Source organism: Juglans regia, chromosome 7, assembly GCF_001411555.2.
Source record: "Juglans regia cultivar Chandler chromosome 7, Walnut 2.0, whole genome shotgun sequence".
Taxonomy (NCBI): Eukaryota; Viridiplantae; Streptophyta; class Magnoliopsida; order Fagales; family Juglandaceae; genus Juglans; species Juglans regia.
Genome location: NC_049907.1, coordinates 50,518,311 through 50,532,912, shown reverse-complemented (window position 1 = coordinate 50,532,912; position 14,602 = coordinate 50,518,311). Strand labels below are relative to the sequence as shown.

The 14,602-nt window shown below is 35.6% G+C and overlaps 1 protein-coding gene across 1 annotated transcript; it reads right to left on the bottom strand.

The window, feature by feature from the left end:
• Positions 1–6,536: 6,536 nt before the first annotated feature.
• LOC108986359 (telomere repeat-binding protein 4) lies at positions 6,537–12,520 on the bottom strand. The gene is made up of 10 exons (XM_018958947.2): positions 12,124–12,520; positions 10,738–10,886; positions 9,830–10,640; positions 9,484–9,681; positions 9,330–9,392; positions 9,160–9,239; positions 8,531–8,772; positions 7,668–7,976; positions 7,501–7,564; positions 6,537–7,126 (listed from the first exon to the last, which is right to left on the bottom strand). Exons 2-10 carry the CDS (start codon positions 10,816–10,818, stop codon positions 6,917–6,919), a joined length of 2,058 nt encoding a protein of 685 aa, XP_018814492.1. The 5' UTR covers positions 10,819–10,886; positions 12,124–12,520; the 3' UTR covers positions 6,537–6,916.
• Between the last annotated feature and the right edge of the window lie 2,082 nt (positions 12,521–14,602).

The following is a 14,602-nucleotide window of genomic DNA, read 5'->3' as shown; positions in this document are numbered from 1 at the left end:
GATTATGAAATCTCAACAAGTAAACAACCAAACAACATCCAAGAGATTAAAACATATTAATACAATCAACACGTCCATAACCATATAGTAAAACATACAAAAACAAATCCACCCTTTTTCCCACAAAGACACATTTAATCACTCAAGCCAAAAACCTCATTGGCCCAAATATAACAATTTATTTTATTATGCATGCACCATAATCTCCCTTATAGATTATCCGCACACCTTGGCTTTCTTCGTCACACCATGAGTAACGTCCGTACATGTGATTTTGTAACGAGTGATATCCAGTTCCGCGCCCGGCACGTACATGATCAAGCATCCTCTAGCCCCGCCAACGAAGGGCCATGGAGTCGGTACGAGAGCATTACCATCTCGTCCGAGCCTGTTGTCGCCCGACAACAACCCAAAGGACGTCACATTAGTTTATTATGCTCCCGAGTGACCAGAGATCCATTGAGATAATGACTCATCTCAACTTGGGGTCGTAATATGCACGCACTCACCAAAATATTACCAAGACACGAAAACCCAGCTTTCAAGTCATGCCACATGGCAGAACACAGTACAGTGATATAAACAGGTTGAATAGCGATAACATAAAATGCACAAATGCATGATAAGCAGTAGGATGACATAGCAAATCACTCAATAGGCACATACAACCACAATAAGCTCAATCATCCAATTTCACTATCCACAATTCACAATCACAACTATACTAATTTTTTCATCCTCCTTTTATGGCCCAAGGCCCAAACCAATCTCGATTACAGTTTAATTTTTCAATGTTCCACTGGGCCCAAGACTCAGCTCAACCAACCAAATTACAAAAAAGTGTTGGTGTAATAATATTATTCCAATCTCAAGGTGGTCGCATCAAAAGATTACTTACAATGCGGCAGTCAAATTTCTGGATACTCAAACACGCACTGGTCTACGGTGTCCTGTGATTGGACAAGTGCGTGCGCCGTGACTTGGTCGAACACTAAACTGTTAGATTATCATACAAATATAAAATTAAAATTAAATGCAACGCAAGGTAGATTTGACTCACCGAGAAGGCGCCAAAAGCGACAAGCAACGACGAAGATGTGGCGGTGCAAAGTAGCAGTGGCAAATCCATGTGACAAAGGACTACCGAGGGTTTCTCGTAAATGGAATGGTGGATCTGAGGTGATGGTGAGTGGAGGACAAGGTTGCTGTGGCGGGGCAAGGTAGAGCACGGCGGCGCCATGGGTTTCAAGGGGCTGGACCGAGGGCTTTGAACTGGAGAAAGGGAAAGGGAGGCTCGGCTAGGCTAGGCGGTGTGGCTAGTGGAGGAAGGCATGGCCAAGGGGTGGAGGTCTGGTGTGCTCGTGGGCGGCGATGCTCTGCTGGAGGCGGTGGTTCTGGGCCGAGATAGGGAGAACCCATGAGAGGGAGGTGCTACTCAGGGAGAAAGGAGAAAGAGGAAGGTTCCGGTGACTGGGGGAAAAGGAGGAGGATGGCAAGGGAAGCTTGTGACGTCGTCGGCGTGGGCTGGCTGTGGTGACGCTGGGTTGCGTGGGATTGAAATTGTGTGTGTTCGTGTGTGGGCGTGCGCGCGTGCGTGCGTGCGTGTGTGTGTGTGTGTGTGAGAGAGAGAGAGAGAGAGAGAGACCTGCGAGGAGATGGAAAAGGATGAGGTGTGGCGACAGCAGAGCGAGGAGGTGAACGGCATGCAGATTCTCTGTAGCAGGAAGAAGAAAGGGAAGAAAGAGAGGCTGGGGGGTTGTACGGTGCTAGGAATGGGGGAAAACACATAGAACTAAGGTTTTCTTTCTGTGGTCAATACGCACAACATAGGACAAAGGGGATGGGCCCTTGTTTACAGCTCAGTTCACTTACACTAGTTGGGCCCGAAATGGAAAATCCATACAAAACACTACACACAATCCACTACACAACAAAGGCCCAACCAAAATTAAAAATATAAGATAAAAATAAACAAATAAATAAAGTAAAATACACAACCATAACAATAATAAAGTAAAATAACAACCAATAATAATAATAATAAATAAAAACACATAAAACTAGGGATCTCACAATTATTTTTTAGGGTTATTTTATTCTCAAATCGATGTATAAAGAAATCATCTATATGGCTTAAATAATGAGATTTGATTTGTAAGATTTATATTTTAAAATTTATTTTTTAAATTAAATTATGTCATGTATGCACTTTTTATTATATGTGCTCTATTTCAATTTTTTTGGTTTTTCCTTTTTGTACATTTATTTTCTTTATTTGATCCGAGCATAAACTCTTTTCCTGTTATATAATCACACCAGTGTTAAGCAAGAGAGGAAGAAAGCATCCCTCCCCAAAAAAACCGTGGATTGAGCAGGAGGGACACAGACGTTGGTCCACAGTACTATTTCATTGTGATCGAGAGCTGACTAACTTGTGTCCAACTCCAAATCAACTAGTTAGTTACTTATCTCATCTGCCTTCGACAACATAAGTATAATTTGATTTCGCCCAATTTGTTTGGTTAGGAGGTTTGAAACAATATCAAACACAGAAGATCGAGACTTTTTTTTTCTAAGCAAGCATATTATAGATGAACTAAAGGATTACATGATACATAGTTTGATAGGGTGTGAGCCCCCTACAATCTTTCCAAAATCAACAAATACAACATAAGAGAAATAAGAAAAGAGGGATCTAGAGTAAAAAATTTGGCTCTCACCCATTTTTTGCAAAGGGAAGCCACTTGAAGCGATTTTTACATAATCCGATAAATAGACTACAAAATTACTGTTAGAAGCTACAGCATAAGCCACGTGTGAGACATACACGCCACACTTTTAAACTGTTTTCTTCTGCCTTCTGATAGATCAACGGTTGGAGAATTTGGTGGTGGGGTACGTGTCGATCGAAGGATGTCGGAAGACAGCATATCGACATATTTCAGTGTATGGACATAAAACTAAAGAAAACAAGGAAATTAATTGTAGAACAAGTTCGGCGAAGCTCCAACCCTCATCTAGCCAGTGAACGAAAAAAATAAAAAACTACCTGAGTTATGGGAGGTTTTTATTGCCCGGAGAGAGAGAAGATCCCTAAAAAATAAAATATGATAACAATAATAATAATAATAATAAAATCGAGTCTTGAATGCAATGAAAGCCTGATGGCCAGATAACTCGAGGAACCGAACCAGAGGTCAACATGGTCAATATGGGCCCATTGATAATATGAGTAATGGTATACGTATTATTTAAAACGGTAATGTGTAAAGAGTTACGATAAAGACCGTATGTAATATGTACATCAAGTTTTGTTGACAATATTATCCCATGTGTTATGAATAATCAGACAAAAGTGTAAGAAGTGTTTGTTTGTCGTAGGAGGGTGATTGTTGATCATAGACGTCATTTCAATTTTAACTTTCAACTTTTATCATATATCATAATTACGATTAATTGTTACGCAACTTCTCAATTTTTATATATCATATTTTTTTTAATTTATTTTTTTTAAATTAATTCAATTTTTTTTATTCATTATTTATTTATTAAATATTTTATAAAAAAAATAAAAATTAAAAAAAAATATAATTTTGGAAAATTATATGAATAATAAAAAATTGTATAAATTTTTTCCATAAGGGTGATGCTACAGCCCCCGCTGGGGGCTCCTGCTGGGGGTGTAGTGTTATTTTATATGTGTTTTATTTAAGTAATTTTTTATATAGATCTTTTATTATTTTAAAATATTTTAAAAAAATAAAATAAATTTAAAACATCATTTAGAAAATATTTTCTTAATCAGAAAGTAAAAAAATATATATTAAAAAATACTTTCTTAATCATGAAGTAAAATAAAAAATTATAAAAAATATTTTAAAAAATATAAAATAAATTTAGAACATCATTAAAAATACTTCCTTAATTAGAAAGTAAAAAAAATTCATTAAAATATATTTTCTTAATTACGAAGTAAAATAAAAAAATATTTTTTTATGATTTTTTATTTTACTTCGTGATTAAGAAAGTATTTTTTAATAATATTTTAAATTTTTTTATTTTTAAAAATATTTAAAATTATTAAAAAAATTTATATAAAAAATAATTTAAAAAAAAAATACATAAAAAATACACTAATCTCCGGCGGGAGATATATCATTTCCCTTTCCATAATTACACCCGGCTGCGCCACCTGTGACTGACCTATCAACTGCCCTTATTCAACACTTTGACTTCAAGATCAGCTTACAAGTCATCGACGCCGACAAATTTCAGTTTGCCCTGTTATAATTTTTCTTAAGGTACGTACCCAAGGTTCTTGATTGCGCAACCTAATTTTACTGTTCTCTCTTTGTTCCACGTTCCACCTTACATGCCGCTGGCCATGCGTTTTGCATGTGTTGTATGTACAAAGTCAACACGGGTTTACTCCGACGGTCACGGGCATGATCGAGAGTTTAAGGTCAGCATCAAGGTACCACATGTTTGAGAAAAATTTTATTTGAACATTTTTATAATATATATTGTGTATGATTTGAAATATAAATTTTAAAATATAAATATTAAAAATTAAAGTACGGTTGCTGTATATTATAAAGGCTTTCAAATAATACTACAATATTATTTTTCTAAAAAAATTAAAAACTTTATTCTTCCAAAAATATCTCACTCTTAACACTCCCTCTCATTACTCATAACTCATTCACTTGAATATGATGTGTTTCAATTATTTAATACATAAAGCATTAGATTTTCGCAAATATATAACATGACTTGATTAACACAATTTTATATATTATAGTTAGGGCTTTGCAAAAAACCCGTTAGACTGAGCAACCCGTCTAACCCGATCAGATCCGTACGATAAAATACAGTTTTGCTTCGGTGTCGGGTTGAACTCGATAAATGACGGGGCAGACCGACTCTTAACTTTCTTAAGTGTTTAGACGAAAATCCCTAGCGCAGCAATCCATTTCTTAAAATGAAAACAAGCTTTTTGTTGACGCTGGTTATAGTGGCAGCCTCGTCTGTTGGAGTTGTTACGTTTCTTTTGATTCTTCTGGTTTGGCGGTGTTTTTGTTTCAGAGAGCGTAAAGATTTCGCACCAAAAGCTCCAAGTTCGAGCAACAGTTGGGAGTTTTGCAAGAGTTCAACAAACAATGAGTTTTCATCATCAACCTCGATACTCAGATGTCAAAAGAAGAGGGAATCAGTACGTTTTCGCACGAGGGGTTTCGGTGAAACCTCTGTTTAGTTGGGCTGATCATCCATCACTAGTTAACGATGCCGTTGAGAATGGATGGTCTCAATTTGCTTTCACCGGGAACAAATCCTCGACGACAAGATCAACGTTGCTGGGTTTCTGCACTGTCGATGATCAGGGAATCGAGACCGAGGCTGAAAACAGTGAGCATAAGCCAACCTTCCATGGTTGCTACGTCTGTAGTTAGGGCAGAGTTCTTCTCCACCTCCCTCCTCCACTCGCCATTTCCCACGTTCCAAATCTCCTCTTTCCCCCTAAAAACTCAAGTGACTAGCAACAAACAGAGTGATTTAGATATCTTTTCAGTCCTCCTTTGTTTGTCTGAGCTCTAATTAGTCAAGAGTGTAGTGATGTTGTGTGAATACTAAGTGGATTCGTTTTCGACCCGACCCGACCCGACTATTACGGGTCGGTTTGTTGTGGGCATAGTATGCTGACGGATCGGGTCGGGGCCAAACCCAATACGGGTTGGACGATGTGCAGGCCTAATTATAGTCATATATATATATATTCAAAAACTAAGGTCCATGAATAAATTAATTTGAACCCAAACTCTATCATTTATTGTTATTTTTTAAAAAAATAATCATCTATAAATTGAGATTCATGTAAAAAAATTATTTTTTAATAATAAATATCACTCATCCTATAATATTGTGTTTGATTCTTCAAGGGGCACAGTAAAAACAAAATTGGGACACTGCACTTCTAAAATCTTTGAGAAGGAACAATGAGTAAATTTGGCGTGGCACTCTTAATGTATTACAGGAACCTTTCCCGTATGAACTCCTTGAACAGCATAGGAGCGAACGCGTAATACTAGCGAATATCACTGCTCTGGAGAGCCTTGCATTCCAGATACCAGTTTCTATCCGATTATTGGCTGGCATATTCCGTTTTGAGATGGGCCACAAAAATAAAAAAAGGCCGGGCAGAACAGTGGGAAAGGCCCCAGACTCGGACCCTCGTAAACTTTCTGGGCTACTCTATTTGAGCCCAACCAATCATAAGTGGCAGCGGGAGGGATTGTTCTAGCAGTACAAGGAATTCGTGCTTTTTTTCAAATTTCGGGCATGTAATTGGAATTATAGATTTGGACAGGTTGGTCTCAAAGAGAGAAATCATAAATTTCATGTTCGAATATGCTTGTCCATGTGCCAATGAGCCTGTAACGTAACGTAACGTAACGCTACCGCCATCCTGTTTGCCACAAATCATGCAGCCATCTTTGAATGAAAGGAAGTTTGAATATGGATATAAAAATAAAAATAAATTTGCTCCTACATCACATGGGTAGCAAAGAATCAATTCCAATAAATGATAGTCTTTTCTACGAAGATCTCGGACCATCAATATACATGAAAGAGTGAAAGAAGCTAATTAGAATTACTACACTCTTTCAGCTCTGTTCTCTAAACTTTTCCACATATTACATTCATCAAATTGAATGAATTGAACTAAACAACATTGTAACGTCTGTTAGAATGTGTAACCTTATTCCATCAAATCATTTACAAATGCCAATGGCTCCACAAAGGGAATGCCGGCAATGAATTGAGTGAGTGTGGGAATATTACATGAAATTGAGTAATTTGTACAATTTTCGTTTCCTGATGATCTCCTGTCAACATTTCTTTTTTTACATCATAAAAATTAGATACCTTCAACTCCCTTTCCATCAGCAGCTGGGGTCTCCATGATCTTCAGGGTTCCAGACTGATGCTTTCCATGTTGCTTAACTGGACGTTGAGACCAGTATGAATGGGCAGCCAAGACTCGGTCCAAGAGCTCTTGGGGGACAGGCTCACCCCTTCTTTGTTGTGGCGAGATTCTTGCTGTATGAACCAATGTTTTCCACTTGTCCTGCTCGAAACCACAAAAACACATTATATACCAACAGTTGGGAGCTAGTAATAGGGAATTGAGGAAAAAAAAAACTTGAAAATTTGCAACTTGAGAAAGTTAAATACATACGTGCAAGTTTGATATCAGACAAGACATACGAACATCATAAACTTACATTCACAATCTAAAACTAGCAATTAATGCAGAAGACAAACAAAATAATGAAAGGATATTACATCTCAAAACAACAACTCGGTGACGGCCACATTTTTCAATGACATCAAACAGAGTTTGGCAAATAGCATTTCACTTATGAATTTGTTCCATCTATAGCGAGGACCCCTTCAAAACATATTCTATTAATACATGTACAATAATCCCACAAATCATACCTTTAAGTCCACATAAGTTCGATGGTCTGCATTCTCAAAAGAACGCAATTTAACATCACGCCACCTGCAGAACGTAAAACCCATTAAATACCTAAGAGTTTCTTTCTGAAAAATTAAAAGAATCCTGTAGCAGAGCCAATAAGTGGTTAAAAAACACCACCACACACCTCCCAGTTCCAAGTTCCTCGACTGCATGCACCAATGCTTCTACTTCTGATACAGAGAATGGTCTCCTGGTTCGACGCTGTACGATTTCAGAATGCCTTGTTTTTTCATTCAAGGGAACCACAGCCAGTGCCTCCATGCTCATTGCTGGAAGAGCAACTAGAGCTTTGGAATCCGGCTCTGTTTTGTCAATCGTGTCAATATGGGAGGAAACTGTATTGTCATTACTCTCAACATGGTTACCCAAATTGGTCAGTGGAGGAGGGTCAGTTAACGGATCAGAGATCTCTACAGCAGGATTTGCTGGGGATCTGGAAACACAGCAATATAATATTAGCTACAGTAAAAAAAAAACTCAAAATGCATTATTAAAAAAACAATGTTTCTCAATTTGATGAGAGTCGAAACCAGACCAGAAATCTTGATGCATTTAAAATTACCACAGCTTAAGCTGATTTCATTATCAAAATATCAATGAAAAGACAATTATTGGAAACTGCTCTATCACAACTTGAGAACTAATAAAAACAAAATAAATTTCCTGGTCCTTTTCAATCTACAAAATGATAAACGCATGCAAATTCTAGTTTATCTGGAATGTTTAACCCACTCAAATGCATATAAGATATACAGATTGGTATATTCTTTGGTATGTTCATATGAAGTGTCAACTCTTGGCAGTTGAAGACTTTTACCATTACAACAATCAGCAGTCCCTAAAGGGGCGCTTTGTACTGCTGGTTCGAGTTAAATGGACCTTAAGAGGGGGGAGTTATAAATAAGAAAAAAAATGGAAATTAAGCAAGAGAAAAGCAGAATTGATGACCACGTGGGTTCTATAAAATGTAAAGAACATTTGAATTACCTGGTTAAAAGTTGAGAAGGGTCACACGGTATCAGAGGAGGAAGATCACTAGAGCACAAAGGTGGAGGAATTTGCACAGTACTGGGCTCCAATGTGAAACCCAGAGAATCCATATTGTCTTTATGAGAAATTCCCGTCTGCATTAGTGTTCTGTTATCATTCCTAACCTTCTTCCCTTGAAGAAGAACCCCAACACGTAATCCACCTCCAAGTACAGCAGTTACTGCCTCCATAACAGTCCTCTACAAAAAGGTCAAAGAATGCCATAATTTAGCAGAAAGCAAAGAAATCACTTGGCAACAGCAAACCAAAGACGACATATTCCTGCTGCAACAGACAAGCAATTATCCCCATCAATAAGAAAAGAGTCATGGGGACTACAAGGGAATATTAAACAATAAAAATGATAGATCTGCAAACCATTTATGAAATTTTTTTCAAGGGGACTTTAACATATAACCTCATTAAATTAGTTGTGGGAGGAAGCAAGATTGAAGAAGAGTCTTAAAAAAAGTAAGTGTAGTATTGTGGTCATTGTAGTGTGCAGCCTCGACAATATACTTCTCTATTTTTCCTGTTAAATAGAATATTAGTGCCAAAAGAAAAGAAAGTCCCAACTTTTTTTATACCTTCAATGAACCAACAGTGGTAGTTTCTGGAACATCAATAAAAAGCTCTGGCACCCTGAAGGACTTGATGCTAAACTTCACTGCACAGAGAAACATAAACACATAAGAACCTCTTGGATGCAAGAAGAAATAAAATGAAAAGAGTGAATGTACATCACACACTCTAGTACCATGAGAACTCTTGGAATGGAAGGGAGCTTGATGACCAAGAACGGAAGATGATACCCCATTTGCTGCACAAAATAACTACATTATTAAGTGCCAGAATTGAAACCCAAATCACAACAGCACTAGGAAAGACTGATTAATAAGGCAGAAAAAGACCTCCATTCAACATTGTAGCTACGTCGTTCTTATCTTCAGTCATGCATTTCTCCGGCGAATTAGAAACACTTTCACAACTGAACCCACCATCAGAAATCACTACCGAGCTTTGGTCAAACATTTTCCTCCTCTTAAAGAGCACATCACGCTGACGGTTGCAACAGGGTTTCCTCTTGCGATAAAACTGTTTTAATCCATCTACAAATGTAGAAATCATGAATTTCATTAATGGGAACTAGAAGTAATGACCAAATATGCTTAAAACACAAGCATAAGATATATATATATATATATATATGTATGTATATGAGGCATACTATGGTCAGACGATTTATGAGCTGCTTACCAGTTCTAGAAAGTTCACAATCCTTCAATTTTGGAGCTGCTTTCCAGTATCTGGAAGTAAGTAGTTTCCTTATTCTTCGGTTTGCAACACGTGGTGGAGACCTAAAAGCCTTTGCCTTGGTGCTAGGTTTAAAGCACCTGGAAAATTTTTCATCATCATCTCTACTACCTAACTTAACATCATTCCTATACCTGGAAAAACAAGTATCAGGTGCCAAGTCCTGGCACAATGGCAATTCAACATTGCTGTCAGATTTTATCACATTGGGAGATTTCAGAAACAATTCCATTGAATCCTTTGAACTACATGTATTAGCACCTTCAGTTTTAAACCCCCCAAACTCATTCAGTCTTTCAATTTCATTTACATTACCGTCAAAAGACTCCCCAAAATGTGTGGAGCCTCCCTCTACTTTACTAGAGATCTTTCCAAAGTCGGTCACATTGATACTGACTTTCTGTGAGCAATCAGAATTGTTAACAATGGAATTGCGTTCCAAAACCTCATCACTATCAGCATGTGAAATTTCCTTCAGGATGCACTTGTGACTGTTGTTTTGCGATGCCATCTCAGAGGCAAAAGAACCTTCTCCGCAACTTCCCTGATAGATCCACCCTGCCTTGAATGATTTGCCCTCATCTTGTTGTTCCTGTTTAACGGAACCTTTGCCACTGGCAGGGTGATCATTTCCTTCAGACGCATTACTAGAAGCAGAACTTTCACTTTCCTGCAATAACTTGCCAGCTATAGAAGCCAGTAATTCAAATGCACAGATTTGACTATCCTCAACTTTCTTACACAGACCCCTCCTCTGAAACCAATAACCAAGATTTGTAGAGTTAGAACCAGAATTCAGCTCATATAATACCGGAAACACCAGAGAAATAATAATTGCGAAAAATACTTACTCTAACAGATCTGGGAGCTCTAGGTATAGCAGGGACCCGGAAGCCATTAAATCCATGATCTAGCCTCTTCTTAAACACCATATCTTAGACATACATGGCAACAAGAATTCATCAAACACAAAGAAGCATCACCACCCAGATCCTTCTCACTGCCATCAAATCATAAAAAAAAGACCCATTATTATGGAATTCTCATTAATTAGTTCTAGAAAAAATATTAAAAAGAGTCAAATCCTGGAGTCCTACCAACAACCACGACAAGATAACTCATACTGAGATTGAATGCTTGCTCACAAGCACTAAAATAGCGAAACATTTTTTACTACCTAAAGCAGTCAGGTACACTACAGTATTGGCATAATCCCCCTGCCCCCCCCCCCCCCAACAAAAAAAAAAAAAGGTAAACAATTAACTTAAATCAGTAAAATTAAGGTTACCACTAATTTTGCTGCAATGTGTGAGTGCGAGAGAGAGAGAGCGAGCGAGAGAGAGAGAGAGAGAGAGAGATTTGAGTCTCAGTAGTTTCTTAGCAACCAAATGACCCCATAATAGATCCACATGCAGTAATTGTCAAATCAATTTTCAGATCCTAAAACCGAAAATAGAGACCAAAACGGATCTCTGACAGTTTTAACAAAAATTCCAATGTGCCAAGGTCCTTTGGATCACATGGCATAAGACCTGATCTCTAAATAGGAGAACTAGGTTCCAACCCCCACCCCTGTATAAAAACAAAAAACAAAAAAACAAAAATTTCAATGCATAAAACCGGACCATCCTTTTAGGGACCCCAATTCCAAATTCACGTCGGTTGCCTAATATAGCAATGAATTAAAAATGACACGAATCTTATAAAATCGAAATCCAGGAAACAAATTCCAGGGTTGCCAATTGCACGACATACGAATTCCAAAACAAGGAAAACGTTATAAATTTAATACCCGCGTCTAGGTGCATCATATTAAAAGAGTAAAGTCGACACTAAACTAGCCAATTACCATTTTCAACCTCTGTTTGCTTTACAACAACGCATTATCAGCCAAAACGTATCAAAGGGAATTCTCTCAGAAAATACAGACTCTGTAAAACGCGGAATTCCAATTCAACACCACCAAACAGAACAAAACTTTCACGATCCGATCCGATCCCCACCTAACTTCGAATCCGAAACAATTCCTTAGGACCAAATTGCTTAGAATTTCAAATTTACTATCGAATCTAATCTCCCACAAACAAATTCATCACATTAAGCAAAGATACAACAGAGTTTCCGCGAAATTCAACAAAATACATCCCATGGAAACCCGAAACTACGCGATCACAACAAAAAGACCCCAAATTCAACGTATATAACATCAAAAAATCATATAACACCAATTAACTCACCTCTTGGAAAAAGATCTTCAGTTTAGAATCCATCTAAATTACGTTCAAAGACCAGAGTTTCCATCGAGAACAGTTTTCATGGAAAAACACAATTCCGAAGAAGAAGAAAATATCAAGATCAGAGATTTGCCGCAAATGCAAGAAGATCTATGCAAATTCAAATGAAAACACTTGGAATTCTCTCAGTTTCTCCCTCTCCCTCTCCCTCTCTCTCTCTCTATAAAATTCCTTTCTTTTTTTTTTTATGTTTTTCTCCCACAGAAAAACCCCATATAGAAAAACCACGCATAACAGTGTCTTAAACCCCTTTAAATAAATTGTACCCGCATTATCCTATAGCTTCTGGGCCACACAACCGGACCAGCCGGTAACATGTCATTGATGTAAAACCCCTCCCCCATCTCCACACTCTCTCTCTCTCTTTTTGAACAATCTCCACTCATTTTTTTAGACTAGTTCTCAACCCTTTGTTATTTATTATTCCAGAGGATAGGCTCTGCCACGTGGAGGGCTCGCTGGCGGTACGAAACGTTACGAGATTTCTTACAATTTTTCTTGGGGATAAGAAAAAATAGATAGGATATAATTTTGTAGGGTATAGGTATATCCTGATATGCCTTTTTTTTGGAATTTATTTACGTGTTCTGTTTTTCCATTTGCATCTATTACTACTATTATTTCTTCTTCTTCTTCTTCTTATTGAGATATACTTTAGATATAAAAAAATTATATAACAATAAATTTATAAACTAATGTAATTTAATATAATATATTAAATTATAAAATTATTTTTATTATAAAATAAATCTAACAGATTCAATAAAACTATATTAATTTATATAATCTCTGACTCTTTGTGTATGTAACAATTCTTTTTATATATAAATAAGATTAAGATACTATTCAATTTTTGAATATCTTTTATAAAGGGATGATAAATACATTAAGGTTTGTTTGGAAATAGCCCATTCTAAAATTTTTATCTCATCTCATTCCTGAATATAATTTAAGTAAAAAAATTTTAAACTAATCATTATAACTTTTTAAAACTAATTATTCCAATTTTTTCAAACTTTCAAACAAAAAATAAAAAATAATTCAAATTTTCAAATAAAAATAATATTATAAAACTATATTCTAATAATATTTTAACTTTATAATATTTTTTATTTAGCTTTTCTTCTCTCATTCTTCAAAATTCAAAAAATACTCAACTTAAATTATCTCATTATTGTTTACAACTATTTTATTAGTATTTACAAAATTTTTATCTCATCTTAATCTCCAAACGAGCCCAGAGAAAATTTTTTCTCGATCCAATTAAATGTCCGACTCCATAAACCATCCAACCATAATTTGGCCATACCAGTGTATAGGGTTTAGGGTTTTATTTTTTTAATGAGAAATGCTATACTTATAAAATAAATTCATAAAATTAAATTCGCAGACTATGACTTCGTGTGATGAATTAAATATATTTTATAATAAAAATAAATTTACAATTTGACATATTATATTTATAAGTCACGTTAGTTGTGAGTTTAATTTTGTAAATTTTTTTTGTGATTAAAATATTTATCTTTTTTGGTAATAGTTATAATTGGTTAATTTTTTCAGTTTATGATTGTTGGAAAAAAAAATGAAATAAAAACCGTTCGTGATGAGGGGTACATATTACATATGGTACGTAAGAGGATATTAATCATGCATGTACTGCTGGTCTCAATTTCATCTTTGAATTTTATTTAATTGGATCTCTCTTTCAAAGCGTTTGAGTATTTTAATGTTTAATTCTGACAAAGAAGGTGTTCTTGTTGAATCTAATAATAGTTTAGTTAGGAAGCAATATAGAACGCAATTAAATATTGTAAATATATATATAAGACTCGACTTTTCAGATATGACTTATAATAGATTAATTCGATTAGCTTATCAGTGATAGTCCACAATAAAAAAAAAAAAAAACCTATATTAGTAAAAACACCTGGATGGAATCCATATAAATAATTTATGGAATTTTTTTTTTTTTTTTAATTTTCAAAGTATCCATATATATATGATAGATATAGGTAGCTTTTTGTGTTGTATGCATTATTGATATGAAGAGCTTTTAAGTTTTTAATACCCGTGTATGAGGAGTTTTTCTTTCTTTCTTTCTTTCCTTGGCCGAGTGGGCTGAAGTGAGGCGTGGGTCAATAGCCCCTAATGTGACGTAGCTCTAAATGATAGGTACAACCGTAAATAGAGTCGTATAGAGAAATATAAAGTGAATTGTTATGTGTAGGTTGGCAGATTATTAATAATAAAAGAGAAATAAAAGAGAAATGATTATTATAATCGTGAGTATATAAGTAACGTATAATTATTTAAAAATAAATAAATAAATACGAAAATATAAAAAAATAATAATAATTTTTTAATAATAAACTCTATTATTTTTAAAAATAATTATATATTACTTACGTATTTTATAATTACA